Below are 20,256 nucleotides of genomic sequence, written 5' to 3'. Positions count from 1 at the left end.
TGGGTGACTCAGTCATTGACCGTCTGCCTTTAGCTCAGATTGTGATCCCAGAGTCCTGGGACTGAGCCCCACATCAGGCTTTCTGCTCAGCAGGAAGCCTGCTTCTCCCTTTCCCACTTCCCTGCCTGTGTTCCCTCTCCCGCTGTGTCTCTCTCTGTCAAACGAATAAATAAAATCTTAAATAATAATAATAATAAAATGTAAAAAGTATTAATAAAAACAACACATGTAAGTCACTGTAGGGACTAAAAAGCTACATGTTTGGTAGGTCCAGGCCATAGGCTCCCAGTGTGCAGCCTGTGTTTTCCGTGACTTTGGAAGTTATTTGATGTGATTACTAGAATGCGTCCTTAGAGAGGTTTTTTTTTGTTTTTTGTTTTCTGTTTTTTAAGATTTTGCTTATTTATTTGTCAAAGAGAGAACATGTGCATGCAAGCACAAGCAAGGGGAGAGGCATGCAGAGGGAGAAGCAGGCTCCCCGCTGAGCAAGGAACTGGATGTGGAACTTGATCCCAGAACCCTGGGATCATAACTCGAGCTAAAGGCAGGCACTTAACGGACTGAGCCACCCAGGCATCCCTCAGAGAGGTCTTAATCTAACACTAATCTTGATTTGGAATAATATACTATTGATTTGCCATTAGTAGCTCTTTCTGGCATAAAGGATTAGCACCTTCATTTCACTTTCACCTTCATTTCACTTTTCTTTATTCAGACTTTGAAAGGTCCTGTGTTTCCAATGTTGGAACTCTTTTTTATTTTTTTTTAAGATTTTATTCATTTATTTGACAGAGGGAGACAGCAAGAGAGGGACTATAAGGAGGGGGAGTGGGAGAGGGAGAAGCAGGCTTCCTGATGAACAGGGAGCCCGATGTGGGGCTCAAACCCAGGACCGTGGAATCCTGACCTGAGCCAAAGGCAGACACTGAGCCACCCAGGTGCCCCTCCAGTGTTGGAACTCTTATTAAACAGTAAGGGGTCAAGGATGCTTGTATGAGATACTCTGGGGGTGATACTATTCTATCTTGTAACCAGAGAGTAAGGTAGAGCCACTTACGGATTTGGCTGTAGCTTCATTTGTTTGTGTTCGGCTCCTAATAGTTTCTTGTGGTATTGTACTCCATGTTTCCTCAGTTTTGTGGTATGAATGTAATAAGGTGGTTAGTTTACTGAAGAGAATGGTAAAAAGCAATATAGGGAATTGAAAGCAGCAACTAAGTAACCCTTCCAAATTTTCAAGCCTGCCTTTTCCAGGCATCTTAAGTGTCCTAAGAAAGACGTCAGTTGGCGTCTAGAAAGACGTCTAGATAATTTATGATATCATATTCCATATCTGTGCAAAGAAGCCCTGAACCCAGCAAAGGTTCAAAGACCTGTTTGGGGTTGGAATGTCTACCGTCTTTGTTTCAGTCCTCTTCTGCCTTAAAGGTCCCACGACTTTGCAGGCTCTTAGACTGCCCCCAGCTGGAGCCCCAACAAGGTGCCCTGAGAGTTTCAAAGCCTGATTTATGTACTTTATCTCCTCAAGGGAAAGATACAGATGGTTGTTTGCATCATCATGGGCACACGTGACGATCTCTATGGGGCCATTAAAAAGCTGTGCTGTGTGCAGGCTCCTGTGCCGTCACAGGTGAGTGGGAGCTGGGCAGGAGGCACAGATGGAAACTCTAGCCTCCCTTGAGGCTTTGAAAAGAGGGATACAGGTGTTCAAAAAGACTGAAGTAACTATTAGAAGCCATGTGTGTATACTGTCTGGTGGAACATTCCCCTTATTAGAATAACCTGGTTAAAAGCAGATGCTCTTTGTAAATGCTGCCTTCATGTTCCCAAATGAGTTACTCTTGCTGGTTCAGTGGGTGACCTGCTGAGTGGTTTCACATGACTGGGTTCTGAGAGTATAGGCTTCACTCTGAAAGGGGAAAGCTGTTTTTCCTTAGTAGGTTTAAAGAAAATTACCCTGTATGAGATTTTTTGAAAGTTTTTGTTTTTTGGTTGTTTATTGTTTTGTTTTTTGTTTTTTTTTGTGTTTGTGGGGAGTGTGTATGTGTGAGTTCAATGCTTGCCTAGAAATCCTAGAATTAGAACTAGTCAAAGTGTATTATCTGCTAACTGGGGTTTCCTAAACAAATGTAGTGTTTACTTTAGGCCTGTTTTCATCGTCTGACAAGCTGATAGTGTCCTCTTTCCCCACACCCCTTTGTTATAGGTCATCAATGTCCGAACCATTGGTCAGCCAACCAGGCTTCGGAGTGTGGCCCAGAAAATTTTACTTCAGATTAATTGTAAATTGGGTGGTGAGCTCTGGGGAGTGGATATTCCTCTGGTGAGTGATGCTGAGATGTGTCTTCATTCAATTTAGCTCTCCATCGACTCCTACCTAGTTGTTTTCTTCATAGAGTTATCTTTATTTTCCATGCTTAGTAGTCTAAACGGTTCATAGCCTGATTTGGTATAGCCTACAGGCTGAGAATGGTTTTTATAAATCTAAACAGTTGAAACCAATAAAAATAAGACTAATATTTTCTGACACGTGAAAATTATTTGAAAATCCATTTTCAGTGTCTTTAAGTGCAGTTTTATTGGAATACAACCATACTTCTCTATAGACTAGCTACGGCTGCTCTCGTACTGTAACAACAGATGGAACTGAAGAGTTCCTGCAGAGACTGTGTAGCTCACAGAGCCCAATGGTATTTACTGTTTAATCCTTTACAGAAGAAGTGTGGTGATTCTGTTCTAGATCTCTGACTTGTTCATAGTGTTTAAAAAAATGTCAAGTTGATATCAGTCTTTCTCTTCCTTTCCCAGAACTTATTTTCATATGTTGCTTTTGGGGTACAGATAACAAAAAGATGGGGTGATGGATTGCTTGTTGTTTGGGGTCTGTTTTTTGTTTTCTAACCCAGAAACAATTAATGGTGATTGGGATGGATGTTTACCATGATCCTAGCCGAGGCATGCGATCTGTCGTTGGCTTCGTTGCAAGCATCAATCTGTAAGTACTACTTATAATGCCATTTTGTTCGGTTACCTTATTTTGATGCCAGTCTTACTATAAATCCAGGGAATGCTTTCTAATATTTTGTATTTTAGTAAAAGTATACTTTATAAAAGTATACTTAACTTTTCCCTCCCTTATCTTCCTATTAGTTTATCTAGTCTATTTACCAGATTTGTCAGATCTGTAAGTTTGTTCCCCTGGCTGTGGTGTAATCATCTTCAAAATGGGGGCTGTGTCTTAATGGATTTTTCCCCCAGGAATGAGGAATTTTTTTTTGTTTGTTCTGATTGTAAAAACAAGGCATGCTCATGCAGATAACTACAGAAATTTAGAAAGTGAAAGTACCTTATGGGCCATCTTTTAGTAACTATCACCAAAATTTTGATGTATATATACTTCTATATTTTCATTTATGCACATAGTAACACATATAGGTGGTGTATATATGTATACAAAATGGCATATTAATGTGTATACTATACCTTAGCTTGTTTTATGTACTTAAATTATATATTGCTGACATTTTGTCATGTCCATACAAATAAATCTCAACCAATTCTTCTTAAGTGCTGCATGGAATTTATTGTATGCTAGAGCACTATTTAGTCTTCTGTTGGTGGTTATCTAGGTGGTTAATTTTTTTCAGCTGGAAGTGGTTTTGTAGCAAATACCACAATTATGTCTATATTTTTACATTCTATATGTGGCATATATTTTTCCCTGTATTGCCATGTGTTTTTACCTGTAACACAAATGCATTTACTAGGTATTTGTATTGGTGCATAGAGGAGCCTGTGTGTACTGACATTCAGATTGGGACCTTCCTCTGTGAGTGTGTGATCATCTGTCTCTCTCTTACTGCCTCTTCCCCAGCACTCTCACAAAATGGTATTCACGAGTGGTATTCCAGATGCCTCATCAGGAGATTGTGGATAGCCTGAAGCTGTGCCTGGTGGGCTCCTTAAAAAAGTTTTATGAGGTGAGGAGAGCAGAAATTTTATTTTATTTCTTTATTTTTTTGATGATTTTATTTATTTGATAGGGAGAGTGAGCACAAGCATGGGGAGTGGTAGGGAGTGAGAGAAGCAGGCCTCCCCACTGAGTAGGACCCTGGGATCATGACCTGAACTGAAGGTAGACGCTTACTGATTGAGCCACTCAGGTGTCCCAGAACAGAAATTTTGTAAAGTTGGGGGTTTTTAAGGACTGCCTATCTGACCATTTTAAGAGGAAGTCTGACTTAGTGGGAGGGGTCCCAAATTAAAGGTATCTCCTAAACAGACTGAAAAGTTAGTCATTGGCAACTTTGGCGATTGGCAAAGGTATCTCAAAGGGACTGCTTTCAGGCTTCTGCTTGTACCAGAGATAAATACTTTGATTTTGTTTGGTAAGTAATGATTATTCCCAGTTTGTCAGCTTGATGTCTGTAGACATAATTTTCATGCCCTTATCAGGAAAGTGGGGGTAAATTTCAGCAATTAAAGCAGCTTATGAATTTACTCAGCTTTTTATGGCTATTACTAGGTACTTTTCATTTCGGTTCAAGACAAATGCCTCCCTGTAAATCACCCCTAGAAATCCCAGGAATGCTAACCGTGGAGAATTGCTGTCATTAAACTGATACTGGGTCTGGCACAATGAGCAAGCAAAGTACTGGGTTTTACCTTGGCCACTACATCAAAGGAAGTGCTGATAAGTGGTTTTCATGTCTTAGGGTCAGAGTTAGCCCTTTGCATGGAGAGTAACAGCAAGAAATTTAATTATTTCGTATGATCACAGTCAATAGAACGCCATCTTATTTCTTTTTAGACTGCTTCCTACACTGTCCTTCAAATAGTTTAATATTCTTTCAGTATTTGTGATCATGTAAAAAAAAAAAAAGTTGAATTTTGTCTCTAAGGAGACCTATATATATACTACCTTGTCACGAAGTCTTACCACACCTTCCTTTTTCTTGTTGTTGACACTATTTCCCTTCAAGCTCTTCTGTTAGGTGCTAGATTTTCAAAGATTCCTTCTTTGAAGACTTTTCTGCCCCCCCCCCAACCACCACCCCAGTGCTCCATCCCTTAGACTTATTTCTTTATGCTCCTTCCTCTTCCAAGGCCTCTTTTTTCCTTTGTTTATTTTTTCCAAGTCCCCTTCTTTACCTTCTGTGTAGTGGCTATTGCATTTTGCCTTATATTAGTTCATTGTATCCTTATTTATCTTTCTCTGGGCTGTGAATTACTTGAGCACTGCTTGGTTATTGATGGCCATGTAACAAGTTTACCCTAAAACATAGTGACATGCAGTGAGCATTTATGATTCCGAAGTCAAGAAGTGCAGTGGGCTCTGGTGACTCTTCATATGGTCTTTTTACTTTTCTTTTGTTTTCTTTCTTTCTTTCTTTCTTTTTTTGTGTGTGTGTGTGTGTGATTTTGTTTATTTGACACAGAGAGACACAGTGAGAGAGGGAACACAAGCAGGGGGAGTGAGGTCTCCCTCTGAGCAGGGAGCCCAATGTGGGGTTCAGTTCCAGGACCCTGAGATCATGACCTGAGCCGAAGGCAGACGCTTAACGACTGAGCCATCCAGGTGCCCCTCATGTGGTCTTTCCACATGAGTTAGTTTGGGCTTCCTCACAGCGTGGTGGGACACAGTTCAAGGTGTGAGTAGTCCAAGAAACTAGAGCCAGGTGGAAATCATGTTGCCTTTATACCATACCCTGCAAAGTCATGCAGTATCACTTTCACTGCATTCCATTTGTCCAGTAGTCTCAGTATGAATATGCCTAATATTTGGAGGAGCCGGTGTGGGGATAGGATAGATTTAAATAATGGATCTGCCTATAAAACTGTTATATACATTTTAATTTGTTTATACTAATTTAGTACATTTTCCCCTTGGATTTGCCACTGTTTATTCCTTCCACTAAATTTGTGCAGAACTCTTGAGCATACAATTTCTCTGATGGTTAACTTATCCAGTTCTTTCTCAGGGCATTCATTCTTGCATCAGTATTACATCCTGATTATTACATTAACCAAGTCTCCAAATATACTTGACTGTCAACATCAGTATTACTATAATACTTGTTTAAGTAATAGAACTGATTCTTAACCAACAAGGTTAGTGTCCCATCACATTACAGTATGGTAGTAAATACAACCTGAAATATGAATCAGAAGATACTGAGGCATTACTACAGCTCCACTCAGGCATGAGTAATTATTCCGGTTCATTGTCATATTACATGACCAAAATATCTCTCAGAACTATGCCACTTAAGTTTGCAGGCTTTCATTGTCATTCTCAGGTTCTAAAAGCAAGAACAGTCTCAGCAACGTGGCTGTACTTTTTCAGGCATGTGGTACACTTAAGCTACAGGCAATATTATTACTTCTTGTTCAAGGCGTGCTTTGAGATACCAATGAATGTAATATTGGATTTCCCTCATTGCATAACTGTTGATTCATTCCTTTATCCTCAGCTACCATTCTTCCTTCTTTCCATTTATACCTTAACTTTTCTTCCTTTGGAAGGAATGTTAGGTTTGGCTCCTGTGCTGGTGTAGGTTGCTGATAGCAATTCTAGCATGTAGGTGCTTTCCCCCTTAGTTCACTCCCATTCATATAGGGAGGGCTACACAGGTACAGAATTAGTGAACTCTCTTGACCACTAGGGATTTTAGCTGCATTTCCTGTGAACCTCAATTTTGTTAGAGGGGTGAAAGCATGATCTACCCCATCAGGCCCTTAGGAATTTCATCACAAAGGTTTAAAAGTATAGTTACAGTTTTTTGCTTAGAGATTGTTGTAGATTGAATTATACCCTCCCCTACACACAAAAGTTACTGACATTCTAACACATAGTACTAGTGAATGTGACTGTATTTGGAAATAAGGCCTTTATGGATGATGGAGTTAAGATGAGGCCATTAGAGTGTGCCCTAATCTAATATGACTGTGTCCTTATGAAAAGAGGAGATTTGAACGCAGGGGCAGATACACGTAGAGGAAAGACGATGTGAGGACACAGGGAGATCGCCGTCTAGAAGCCAGGGAACACCTGAGGCCACCAGAGGCTAAGAAGGAGTCATGGAACAGATTGTCCCTCATACCCCTCAGAAGGAACCAACCCTGCCAACACCCCGATCTCAGACTTCTAGCCTCCACCCCTGTGAAACAATACCTATCTGTTGTTGAAGCCACTCAGTTAGTGTACTTTGTTATGCAGCCCTAGAGAACGGATATACCCTTTATCCCAGTTTGGGCATCTGCAATTGCAGTTCTGGTCTGAGAACCAGTAGGAAAAAAAGTGTTGAGGTCATGTGAGGAAAACAAAAAAGTATTGTTATACCAGCATCTTTCTCCATCCTCTGTTCTCTGGATCCCCCAGAGAAAGGGAGAGACATCCTCTGGGTCCTGTTCATGTTGAGTGTCTGTACACACTCATGAAATCTTGCAAGTCAACCCTCATGCCTTTATTCCCTGCATTTTAGACCAAAAAAAAAAAAATGTTTCAGTTGTCCATTCTGTTGGCTATCAAACTGTTACTCTGAGGATGAAAATGTGTTCTTCGATCTGAGGAAATGTGGGTTGTCAGTCAAAATTGATACAATATCTTTTGTTGTAGATCTTTTTTTTAGTGTTTTGAGCATTTATATCTACCAGGAGGTATGCATAGCCCAGTCCACAGTAGATGTCTATTTATGTCAGGAAGTATTTCTTGCCTCCTGGAGCTACCAGGATAGTCTAACTTGCCACCTATGTGCAGGGCCTTCCCTTTAGGGAATCTATCCCAGAGCCATCTGCATTCTCTGTTATCTCCTCTTGTCAGGCAGAACAATTCTTGGTGGCTTTCTGCACTTCAGAAATGTCTAGATTCAATCCATTTCTGCATTGCTGCAATCTTCCTGTATCTGTTCATTTAATGGACCCAGGTTTCACCTCAAGCAAGCACAGCAAAATATCTACTTGCCAGGTCCAACGTCTTTTTGATTTGGGAGGGAGGTAATATTCCCCATTTACTGTATTTACTGGTAATGTTTACTCTGCTTTTCTGTCCCTACGGATTTACTGATTTTGGATACATTTTATAGAAATAATCATAAAATATGTGACCTTTTATGTGTGGCTTTTTTTGTTGAGCATGTTTTTAGGGCTCATGCAAGTTGTATATATCACTGTTCTTTTTTATGGATGAATGATATTCCATTGTGTGTGTATTCTGCAATTGGTTAATCCATCCATTATTGATGGATATTCGGACTTGTTCTACCTTGTGACTATTGTGAATACTGCTATAAATATGTTTATATATGTATTCGTTTGATTACCTCTTTGCATTTAAATTGATGGACCATAAGGTAATTCTGTGTTTAACTTTTTGAGGAACCAGCAAATTGTTTTCCACAGTGGCCACACCATTTTCATTCCTGCCAGCAATGTACAGAATTTCCAATTTCCCCAATTCCTGCCAAGACTTTGTTTTCCATTTTTAATTGTAGCCACTGTGAAGTGGTAACTCATTGTGATTTTAACTTGCATTTCCTTAATAACGAACGATGTCGAACATCTTTTTCATATGCTTATTGTCTATTTGTATATCTTCTTTGAAGAAGTCCTTTCAGATCTTTTCCCCATTTTTTTAAAGAATTTATTTATTTGAGAGAGAGAGAGACAGAGAGCCTGAGTGGGGTGAGGGACAGAGGGAGAGGGAGAAGCAGACTCCCTGCTGAGCAGGGAGCCCGATTCTGGGCTCAATCCCAGGACCCCAGGATGATGTCCTGAGCCAAGGCAGAAGTTTAACTGACTGAGCCACCCAAGTGCCCCTTTTCCCCATTCCCCCCCCCATTTCTTTTTTTTTTTTTTTTGTCAGAGAGAGAGAGAGAGAGCAAGAGCGAGCACAGGCAGAGTGGCAGGCAGAGGCAGAGGGAGAAGCAGGCTCCCTGCGGAACAAGGAGCCTGATGTGGGACTCGATCCCAGGACGCTGGGATCATGACCTGAGCTGAAGGCAGCTGCTTAACCAACTGAGCCACCCAGGCGTCCCTCCCCCCCCATTTCTTAATTGAGTTATTTGTCTTTTTGTTGTTAAATTGTGAAGTTTTTTACATATTTTGGATACAGAATGCTTGTCTGATAAATGATTTGCGAATATTTTGTCCCATTTTGTGGAATGTTTTCACTTTCTTGATAATGTTAATTTGATGCATAAAAATTTTAAATTTTTATGAAATCCAATTTATCTGTTTTTCTTTTGTCCATGTATGTCTGTCATTCTTAATGTCAGTACAAGACTGTTTTGATTACTGTTTCTTTTTATAGTTAGTTTTGAAATCTGGAAGTGTGAGTCTTCCAGATTTGTTTTCTTTTTTTGAATATTGTTTTAGCTGTTCAGGGCCCCTTAGAATTTCATATGAAATTTCCATTTCTGAAAAAAAAAGCCATTGGAATTTTGATAAGGATTGCATTGGATTTGTAGATTGCTTTGCAGGTGTTGCCATCTTTTTTTTTTTTTTTTTTTTAAAGATTTTATTTATTTATTTGACAGATAGAGATCACAAGCAGGCAGAGAGGCAGGCAGAGAGAGAGAAGAGGAAGCAGGCTCCCTGCTGAGCAGAGAGCCCGATGCGGGACTCGATCCCAGGACCCTGAGATCATGACCTGAGCCGAAGGCAGCGGCTTAACCCACTGAGCCACCCAGGCGCCCAGGTGTTGCCATCTTAATAATATTTAGTCTTATAATATATAAACGGAGAATATTTTTTCTATTTTTTTAGGTCGTCTTTAATTGCTTTCAGCAACATTTTATAGTTTCCATATATAAATATTTTACCTCCTTGATTAAATTTATTCCTAGGAATTTTATTGTTTTAGATGCAATTGTAAATGTAATTGTTCTCTTAATTTCATTTTTGAATTGTCCATTGCTGGTATACAGAAACATAACTGGTTTGTATGTATTAATCTTTAACCTTACCACTTTTTTGAGTTTGTTAGGTTTAGGGCTTTTTCTTATTTCAAAAATTCTTGGAATTTTCTATTCATGGAATCAGGGAATCTCCCAAATAAACAAATTATACTTCTTCCTTTTCAACTTGGATACTTTACATTTTTTTTTATAACATTTTATTTATTTATTTGTTTGTTTGTTTGTTTGTTTCAGAGAAAAAAAACGCTCACATGAGCCAGGGGGAGAGGCAGAGGGGGGGAGAAGAGGTAAAGCGAGAGAATCCCAAGCAGCCTTTGAGCTGAGCATGAAGCTCAATACAAGGCTTTGTCCCGTGATCCTGAGATCATGACCTGAGCCCAAACCAAGAGTCAGATGCTTAACTAACTGAGTCAGCCACTCAGGTACCCCTCCAATTTGGATGTCTGTCATTTCTTTTTCTTGCACAGTTACTCTGGTTGGAATTTCCAGTACAACACTGACAGCAACGATAAAAACAGACATCCTGGGACTCCTGGGTGGCTCAGTTGGTTAAGCGGCTGCCTTCGGCTCAGGTCATGATCCCAACGTCCTGGGATTGAGTCCCACATCGGGCTCCTTGCTTGGGGGGGAGCCTGCTTCTCCCTCTGCCTGTGCCTGCCACTCTGCCTGTGCTTGCTCTTGCTTCTCTCTCTATGACAAATAAATAAATAAAATCTTTAAAAAAAAAACAGGCATCCTATTTTATTCTTGATGTTTGTAGGAGAATAATTTTAAGTCTTACTATTAAGTATATGTTAGCTGTGAGTTTTCCATAAATTTGCTTTCTAGGTTTTTTTTTTTTAAGGTTTTATTTATTTATGGGGCGCCTGGGTGGCTCAGTGGGTTAAGCTGCTGCTTTCGGCTCAGGTCATGATCTCAGGGTCCTGGGATAGAGTCCCGAATCGGGCTCTCTGCTCAGCAGGGAGCCTGCTTCCCTCTCTCTCTCTCTCTCTCTGCCTACCTCTCTGCCTACTTGCGATCTCTCTCTGTCAAATAAATAAATGGAAATCTTTTTTTTTTTTAAGATTTCTATTTATTTATTTGACAGAGAGAGACACAGTGAGAGAGGGAATACAGGCAGGGGGAATGGGAGAGAGGGAGAAGCAGCCTTCCACTGAGCAGGGAGCCCCATGTGGGGCTCGAACCCAGGACCCTTGGATTATGACCCGAGCAGAAGGCAGATGCTTTCTTATGTTAAGGAAGTTTCTTTTTTTCTATTCCTAATTTGATGAGCATTTTTTGCTCTCTCTCTCTCTCTCTTTTTTTTTTTTGGACAGGTGATGAGCATTTTTATGTTGAAAGTGTGTTGGGTTTTATCAGATGCTTTTTTTGTATATTAATTTATAAAAATCTTATTCATAGTAATACCAAATTAATTTCAGTAATGTATAAAAACTTTGTTCTTATACAGTTTTATTCTCTTCCTCTTTTTGTGTGCTAATTCTGTATTAGGGTTCTCTAAAGAAACAGAGTCAGGGGGTGCCTGGGTGGCTCAGTGGGTTAAAGCCTCTGTCTTTGGCTCAGGTTATGATCCCAGAGTTCTGGGATCGAGCCCCGCATTGGGCTCTCTGCTCAGCGGGGAGCCTGCTTCCTCCTCTCTCTCTGCCTGCCTCTCTGCCTAGTTGTGATCTCTCTGTGTCAAATAAATAAATAAAATCTTAAAAAAAAAAAAGAAACAGAGTCAGGAGTGTGTGTGTGTATATATATGAGTGTACATGTGCATTCATGCATGCAGAGAGAGATTTATTTATCTTAAGGAATTGACTCACATAATTTATGGAAGGTGGCAAGTTCAAAATCTCCAGAGGGGCCAGCAGGCTGAAGTCCCAGGGATAACTGATGTTGCAGATCAAATTTGAGTTTTTCCTACTTTGTATTCCTTAGGCTTCTTGGATAAGTTAAATTTTTCACCAAGTTTAGTAAATTTGGGGTCTACTATTTCTTCAGCTTTCTTTTTGACCCTTTCTCTCTCATCTGTCCTACTGAGACTCCAGTTATTTGTATTTGGTATGTGTAATGGCATCTTACTCTCTCAGAGGCTCTGTTCATTTTTTTTTCTTTTTCCTTCTTTCTTGTACCGGATAATCTCAGGGGACCTATCTCCTAGTTCATGGATTATTTCTTCTGCCTGATCAAATCTGCCGTTAAGCCCCTCTAGTGTGATTTGTCATTCTAGTTATTGCACTTTCTAACTCCAAAATTTCTATTTGGTTCTTGGTTATAACTTGTCTCTTTATTGATGGTCTATTTGGTGAGACATTTCCAATTCTTAAGATGTGGTTTTCCTTAGTTCTTTGAACAGTATTTAAAATACAGGTTTAAAGTCCTTGTTCAGTAAAGTTATCAACTGGGTTATCTCAGGTAGTTTCTATTGACTACTTTTTTATGTGAGTGAGCCGTATTTTACTATTTCTTGGTGTGTCTCATAGGCTTTTATTGAAAATTAGACATTTTTAATATAACGTGACAACTCTTCAAATTAAATCTCCACTCCCAGGAATTATTATTCTTTGTTTGACGGTTTTCCTGGCCTGATTCTATAATCTCCGTAATCTAGATTATGGGTAGCATTGAAAATTTTTCCCCTTGGTTAGCTTAGTGATCAGTTACTGACTGGACAGATATTTCTTTAAATGCCTTGTTCTGCCCCTTTCAGTGACTGCTACATTATTTTCACAATTATCATAGTAGTGAGGCTACAGATGTTTGTTGCAGCTACTGCAGAGAAAGGAGGATGTGAGTTAGAGCAAGTTAAAACACTGTAAAGCTTGTGAGAGTCAGCTAGTTTCATTGGGTAAATGCTCCTCAGATTGTTGCAAACCTCCAGTTAGTATCCACAATTCCAGGAAGTTTGGTTTTAACCATTTTTGCATTGTACTTGTTACTTTTATGGAGAAGCAGGTTTTTCAAGGTCCTTTCTTTCCCTTTCAATTTCCTGAGGAGTACTTTTTTTTTTAAATATTTTATTTATTTATTTGACAGAGATCACAAGCAGGCAGAGAGGCAGGCAGAGAGAGAGAGGAGAGAGCAGGCTCCCCTCAGAGCAGAGAGCCCAACATGGGGCTCAATCCCAGGACCCTGGGATCATGACCTGAGCCGAAGGCAGAGGCTTTAACCCACTGAGCTACCCAGGTGCCCCTTGAGGAGTACTTTTGACAGTCTTGCAGTTTCTAGATGGACGGTGATTAGAGCCTAGAACTCACTAAGTGTAGATGATACTAGGAAACCTCCAACATTTTGGTTTGGTGCCCTAAAGAGTTACATCATAGGAATAAGTGTGAGGGAGTGGTATGTAAACCCTTAGAGCAAACTACAGCTCATCTTTGAATTATTACTATATATTATATATACACATGTACATGTTTACACACATGAATGTATGGGTAGGTATAGTTATACACACACATATATATGCATTCATACATATATAAATCGACATACATATATGCAGATGCATACATGAGTGTATGTAAAATCTAATTGTGTTTAATTGAAGACTTAATGAAGAAAAAAGAGTAAGAAAGCCAAGATATGGTTGGCTAGGGCCTAGAGCCTAGGGCCATATGCTAATTCTGAAAGTGGCTTCTAAAATGTTGAAAAGCTTTAGCACTTTTGAAAGCCTCTAAGGATCAAAAACAGGAGACCAGGGTCCCCAAAGCTGTGGTCCTGAGTATACTTCCCATTCTTCGGGTTGTGAATCTAAAAGGGTACAGATTAGGAGTAAAGAAGAACCATACGTAGACTGACTCTGAATCAGGTCAGTCCCTGAATATGAATTTATGTGAACTCTACTGCTAGTTTCATGACCCACTTGTCAGAGCAAATATAAATTCTTTGAGGAAGGGTAACATGTTAGGCATCCAAATGTTTCCACATTGCCTACCAGTCAGTAAATAGTAACTAATAACACAAGGAGAGAAAATGAAGGAACTAAAAACAACCAACCAAAAAAACCAGATAATTGATTCTGGTCCACGTAAGATTCAGATAATTGAGTAATCAGACATGTTTTAAAACTGCTACACTTGGGGTACCTAGGTGACTCAATTGATTAAACATTGGACTCTTGATTTCAGCCCAGGTCATGATCTCAGGGTTGTGAGGTCAAACCCTGCATCAGGTTGTGCTGAGCATGGAGCCTGCTTAAGATTCTCTCTCTCCTTCTCTCTTCCCACCTCTCTCTCTACCCCCTTCTAAAAAAATAAAAAAAATAGCTACACTTAATGTGTTTAAAGAGATAAAAGACATTACGAATTTTAGCAAAGAATTGGGAACTATAAAGAAAAAGCTGGAATTTCTAGAACTGAAATTTATGCCAACCAAAATTAAATGCTCAATGGATGGTTGTATTAGGTTTCTAGGACTGCCATAACGTACCATAGACCTGGTGGCTTAACAGCAAAAAGATTTATTTCCTCACAGTTCTGGAGGATGAGAAGTCCAAAATCATGGTGTTGGCAGGGCTGGATTCTCCTGAGGCCTCTCTTCTTGTCTTGTAGATGACTGTCTTCTCTCTGTCGTACGGTCTTCATCCTGTGTGTATCTGTGTCCTCTTCTTACAAAGACACAAGTCATATTTAGGTAGGTAGGTCACCCTACTCTGGTGACCTCATTTCAACCTAATTACCTCTTTTTAAAGGCACTATTTCCAAATACAGTCCCATTCTGGGATACTAGGGGTTTGAACTTTAACATACAAATTTTGGGGAAACAGAGCTCTATGCATAAAAATGGATAACAGTAGTTTAGACTTAATCGAGGAAGTAAAAAGTCAACTGAAAGATTAAAAATAACTGAAGCATTGAGGTACAGAAACATGGGAGGTATGGGGTTAAAATATAATATATGCATAATTGGCCCAGAAGGAAGTTAAAGAGGGTATAGAACAGAAGAAATTTCTGAAAAGAGTTACATTATAATAAATAAAACTATTGGACGGACACACACACACACACACCCCCCTTAAGACTAGTCAGGAATATAAAAGGTTACCTTGAAAGAGCAACAAATGGACCAATAGCTAACTTGTCAAAAGAAAGAGTGTAAGCCACAGGTAATAAAATAATAGCTTTGGGAACTCTTAATCTCAGGGTTGTGAGTTTGAACCCCATACTGGGTGCAGAGATTAAAAAAGATTCTTTAAGAGAGAAAAGAAAAGAGCTGACAATGTAGAATCTAGTATCAAAGAAAAATAACTTCTAATAAGGTAAAAATAAAGATATTCCATGACAAACAAAAAATTGATAGACTTTGTCACTGGCAAACTCACAGTGAAGGAAGATAATAAATGGCATTCTGCATCTAGAAGGCAAATTATCCTAGAGAGAAACATAGAAGTAGTTACAGGAATAAAAGTGGCAAATATGGGATAAATTTGAATGAATACATACTATCTAAAATAATATAATTCGTGAATGGGTATGTATTTGTGTATGTGTATAAATTTCAAATTAATGACAGTAGTACATATATTAAGAAGAAGTAAATGCAATTCTAATTCTAATGCTGGTCCTTGAATTGTTGAGTAAAAGATGAAAGTAATAATTTATATTACACTTAGATTTGCTGAAGATCTATGTTGCTGGTAATTTCTAGATCAGGCCTTAAATAATAATAAGTATATTAACTATCAAGATGAAAAAAAGTAAAACAATAAAATTTTTTTTAAAAGAAGAAAGAAAGGGGTGCCTGGGTGGCTTGGTGGGTTAAAGCCTCTGCCTTTGGCTCAGGTCATGATCCCAGGGTCCTGGGAAAGAGCCCCACATCTGACTCTGCTCGGCAGGGAGCCTACTTCCTCCTCTCTCTCTGCCTGCCTCTCTGCCTACTTGTGATCTCTGCCTGTCAAATAATTAAGTAAAATCTTAAAAAAAAAAAAAAAAAAGGAAAGAAAAAAAATGTGAAACAGCTGAGACAAAAATAGCATGCAATCCTTGAATCTTGAAAATGTTACACCTTGTGAAAGAAGCCAGTCACAGAAGACCACGGAGCCCATTTATAAAAAATGTGTAGGAGAGGGAAATCTAGAGAGACAGAAGGTAGACCAGTTTTGCTTAGGGCTGAGAGGACAGAAAGGTGAATAGGGTAGTGATGTTGTACTTACCTGTGAATGTACTAAATGTGGTGTTGTACATATTTATAAATATACTAAAAATAATTGAATTTTATACTTTAAGTTGGTGAATTATATGGTATATGAATTATATATCGAAAACAAGATGTTTTTAAAAATTTTAAGAACCATACAGAAATTCTGGAGTTGTAAAATGTCATAAATGGGGGCACCTGGGTGGCTTAGTGGGTTAAAGGCTCTGACTTCGGCTCAGGTCATTATCCCAGGGTCCTGGGATCAAGCCCCACATCGGGCTCTCCGCTCAGTGGGGAGCCTGCTTCTCCCTCTCCCTCTGCCTGCCTCTCTGCCTCCTTGTGATCTCTGTCAAATAAATAAATAAAATCTTTTAAAAAATATAATAAATGAAAATTTCACTGGAGGAGATTAGTATCAGATTTGACTAGGTGGAAGAAATAACCAGCAGTCTTAAAGATAGGTCAATTGAGATTATCCAGTGTGAGGATAAGGAAGAAAAAGGAATGAAGAAAATGAATAGAGACTCAGAGATCTGTGGGATACCATTTAATCATACCAACATAAATAGAGCATGATTCTCAGAAGGGGAGTAAAGAGAATAGAAAAGAAAGAACATTGGAAGGGACAATAGCCTGAAATTCTCAAATTTCATGAAAATGAGTAGCAAACTTATCCAGGAAGCCCAGTGCATACCAAGTAGTAAAAGTCAAAGATATCCACATCTAGACACATTACGGTAAAACTACTGAAAGACAAAGAAAGCATATTGAAAGCACTGAGAGAAAACAACTTAATGTGTTCAAGGCATCCTCAGTAAGTTTAAGACCTGCTCTCTCATCAGACGTCATGGAGGCTGGGGTGCTTGGGTGGCTCAGTGTGTTAAGCCTCTGCCTTTGGCTCAGGTCATGATCTCAGGGTCCTGGGATTGAGCCCCACGTTGGGCTCTCTGCTCAACAGGGAGTCTGCTTCCCTCTCTCTCTGCCCATCTCTGTCTACTTGTGATCTCTCTGTCTGTCAAATAAATAAATAAAATCTTTAAAAAAAAGGGAAGAAAGAAAATGACTTGCCAGACTTGGATACTATGAATGGAAATAACAGGATAATTTAAAAAGAAAAGAAAAGAAAGAAAGAAATCATGGAGGCTAGAAGGCAGTGGGAGGACATATTCAAAATAATGAAAGAAAAAGTTTGAATAAGAATTCAGATCTAGAAAAACTAAAAATGAGATAAATCTTGACAATAGTAAGCTCAGTGAAAGCAGCTAGATATAAAAATGTGATTATTTTATATAGCATTTCATTTGAACTATCCAGAATAGGCAAATCATAAGGACAGAAAAGAGATTACTGGTTTCCAGAGAGTGAGAATGTGGGCAAGAATGGGGAGTAAGTGCTAATGAGTACAGGGTTCTTTTTGGTGATGAAAATATTACAGAATTAGTACATAGCTAGGTGACTATTATTGAAAACCACTGAATTATACTCTTCAAAATGGAGCATTTTAGGGGGTATAGTTCAGTGGTAGAGCATTTGACTGCAAAATGGAGCATTTTATGGTATGTTATTTATGTCAAATTTTAAAAAGATTTTACTTATTTATTTGACTAAGAGACAGCAAGAGAGAAAACACAAGCAGGGGGAGTGGAAGAGGGAGAAGTATGCTTTGGCTGAGCAGGGAGCCAGATGCGGGGCTTGATCCCAGGACCCTGGGATCTTGACCTGAGCCAAAGGCAGACACTTAATGACTGAGCCACACCCAGGCACCTCTATGTCAACTTTTTTTTAAATGAAGGAGAATCAATCACTGAACTCTACCTCTGAAACTAATAATGCATTATATGTTAATTGAACTTAAATTTAAAAAATAAGAAAAGGGGAATAAAATGAAAGCAAAATAAAATTTAAGTATTCCAATTTTAAAAAAGGAGAAATTAAGACATTTTCAGATAAAAACTGGAAAAATTTATCACTGGCACACCTGTCCTACGAGAAATACTAAAGGGAGTCCTTCATGTAGAAATGAAATAATGCTAGATTGTAATTTGTGTCCACATGGAGAAAGAAGTAGTACCAGAAAAGGTAACCATACAGATAAATATAAAAGAGAGCAAAATGTATTTTTGTCAGCTTTTCATACTCCATGATTTAAGAAACAACTGTTTAAAATAATAGATGTATGGGGCGCCTGGGTGGCTCAGTGGGTTGAGCTGCTGCCTTTGGCTCAGGTCATGATCTCAGGGTCCTGGGATCAAGTCCCGCATCGGGCTCTCTGCTCAGCAGGGAGCCTGCTTCCTTCTCTCTCTCTCTCTGCCTGCCTCTCAGTGTACTTGTAATTTCTCTCTGTCAAATAAATAAATAAAATCTTTAAATAAATAAATAAATAAATAAATAAAATAATAGATGTAAATCTGAATAGAAGTGTATACAAAGTGTAAAGATTGAATTTGTGTGGCAATTAAGGCACAAAGGAGAGGTGAGAGAATGGAGTCATATAAAGCTTTTTAATATTGCTGAAATTTATATTAATTAACCAAATGATATTGTTCCAAGTTAATATGTTAGGTATAATCTCCAAGGAAAACACTAAGAAAAGAACTCTGAGGGGCACCTGGGTAGCTCAATTGGTTAAGTATCTGCCTTAGGTTCAGGTCATGATTACAGGGTTCTGGGATCAAATCCTGCATCAGGCTCCCTGCTGGGTGGGGAGTCTGCTTCTCCCTCTCCCTCTGCCCCTCCCCTTGCTTGTGCTCATTCTCTCTCTCTAATAAGTAAAATCTTCAAAACAAAACAAAACAAAAAACCTACCTCTGAAAAATACAACAAAGGGAACAAGGAAATTAAAATGGTAACTAGACAATGTCTGTTTAATAGAAAATAAGACAGTTGTGGAAGAATAGAGGGACAAAATAGATATAAACCATGTGGGAAACAGTAATCTTACCCTATTAGTAATTACTTGGAAACGGACTAAACCTCCCACTCAAAAGAGATTAGAGAATGGATTAAGTGAAAAATACATGGTTGTAATTTCTGCAAGAGACACATTTTAGTGTCAAAGACACAGTGGGTTGAAAGTAAAAGTAAAAGGATAGAACAAGATTATATACAAGTCAAATAGTAACCAAAACAGAGATGGAGTGGCTGTACTATCAGATAGAACAGACTTTAAGATAACAATTGTTACTAGAGATAGGGAAGGACATTTTATAATGGCAAAATGTTAATCCGTGAGGAAGACCTAAAATACAAATACATAGGAACCTAACCCAGAATAGACCCCTCAAAATATATGAAACTAAAATTAACATAATTAAAGGCAAAAATAGAAAATTCAGCAGTGGCGCCTGGGTGGCTCAGTCATTAAACGTCTGCCTTTGGCTCAGGTCATGATCCCAGGTTCCTGGGATCCAGTCTCACATTGGGCTGGCTACCTGCTCAGTGGGAAATCTGTTCTCCCTCTCCCACTCCCCCTGCTTGTGTTCCCTCTCTCACTGTGCCTTTCTCTGTCAAATAAATAAATAAAATTAAAAAAAAAAAATGAAATGAAAAGAAAATTCACAGTAATTACTTGGAGACTTCAAAACTCCACACTTTCAATAATGGATAAAACAACTAGAAATAAGATTAACAAGGAAACAGAATATTTGAATGCTGTGATCCAACTGAACATAACGGGTAGCTATAGAACTCTCCACCAACAGAATAAGACTCTTCTCAAATGTATATGGCACATTCTCTCAAGATAGTCAACTATGTTGGGACCAATTAAATTTAGAAGGATTAAAATCACATAAAATACATTCTCAAACCACAGTGGAAAGAAATTAGAAATTTTAATAAGGATAAATTCAGGAAATTCATAAATACATGAAAATTAATACTCCTGAATAACCAAGGCATCAAAGAAGAAATTAAAAGGAAAGTTAGAAAATACTTTGAAATAAATAAAAACAAAGATACAACATACCAGAACTTGTGGATGTAGGCAAACAGTGCTTGGAGGGAAATTTACAGTCATAAATACCTATTTTAAAAATGAAGATCTCAGGGGCGCCTGGGTGGCTCAGTGGGTTAAGCCACTGCCTTCAGCTCAGGTCATGATCCCGGGGTCCTGGGATCAAGTCCCGCATGGGGCTCTCTGCTCAGCAGGGGGCCTGCTTCCCTTCATCTCTCTCTGCCTGCCTCTCTGCCTGCTTGTGATCTCTGTCAAATAAAT

At 38.9% G+C, this 20,256-nt stretch overlaps 1 protein-coding gene across 5 annotated transcripts in view; it reads left to right on the top strand.

Moving 5' to 3' along the window:
- The window catches only part of PIWIL2 (piwi like RNA-mediated gene silencing 2), a 74,741-nt gene that overhangs the window by 29,237 nt on the left and 25,248 nt on the right, over positions 1–20,256 (top strand). For all 5 annotated transcript variants that reach the window (XM_082729281.1, XM_082729279.1, XM_082729282.1 and 2 more), the window contains exons 17-20: positions 1,529–1,630; positions 2,207–2,323; positions 2,907–2,995; positions 3,875–3,980. In XM_082729281.1, coding sequence (XP_082585407.1) covers positions 1,529–1,630; positions 2,207–2,323; positions 2,907–2,995; positions 3,875–3,980 — 414 coding nt within the window. The remainder of the gene's footprint in view (positions 1–1,528; positions 1,631–2,206; positions 2,324–2,906; positions 2,996–3,874; positions 3,981–20,256) is intronic.

Source organism: Mustela nivalis (assembly GCF_964662115.1).
Source record: "Mustela nivalis genome assembly, chromosome: 4".
Lineage (NCBI taxonomy): Eukaryota > Metazoa > Chordata > Mammalia > Carnivora > Mustelidae > Mustela > Mustela nivalis.
This window is presented reverse-complemented; position numbering and strand designations above follow the sequence as displayed.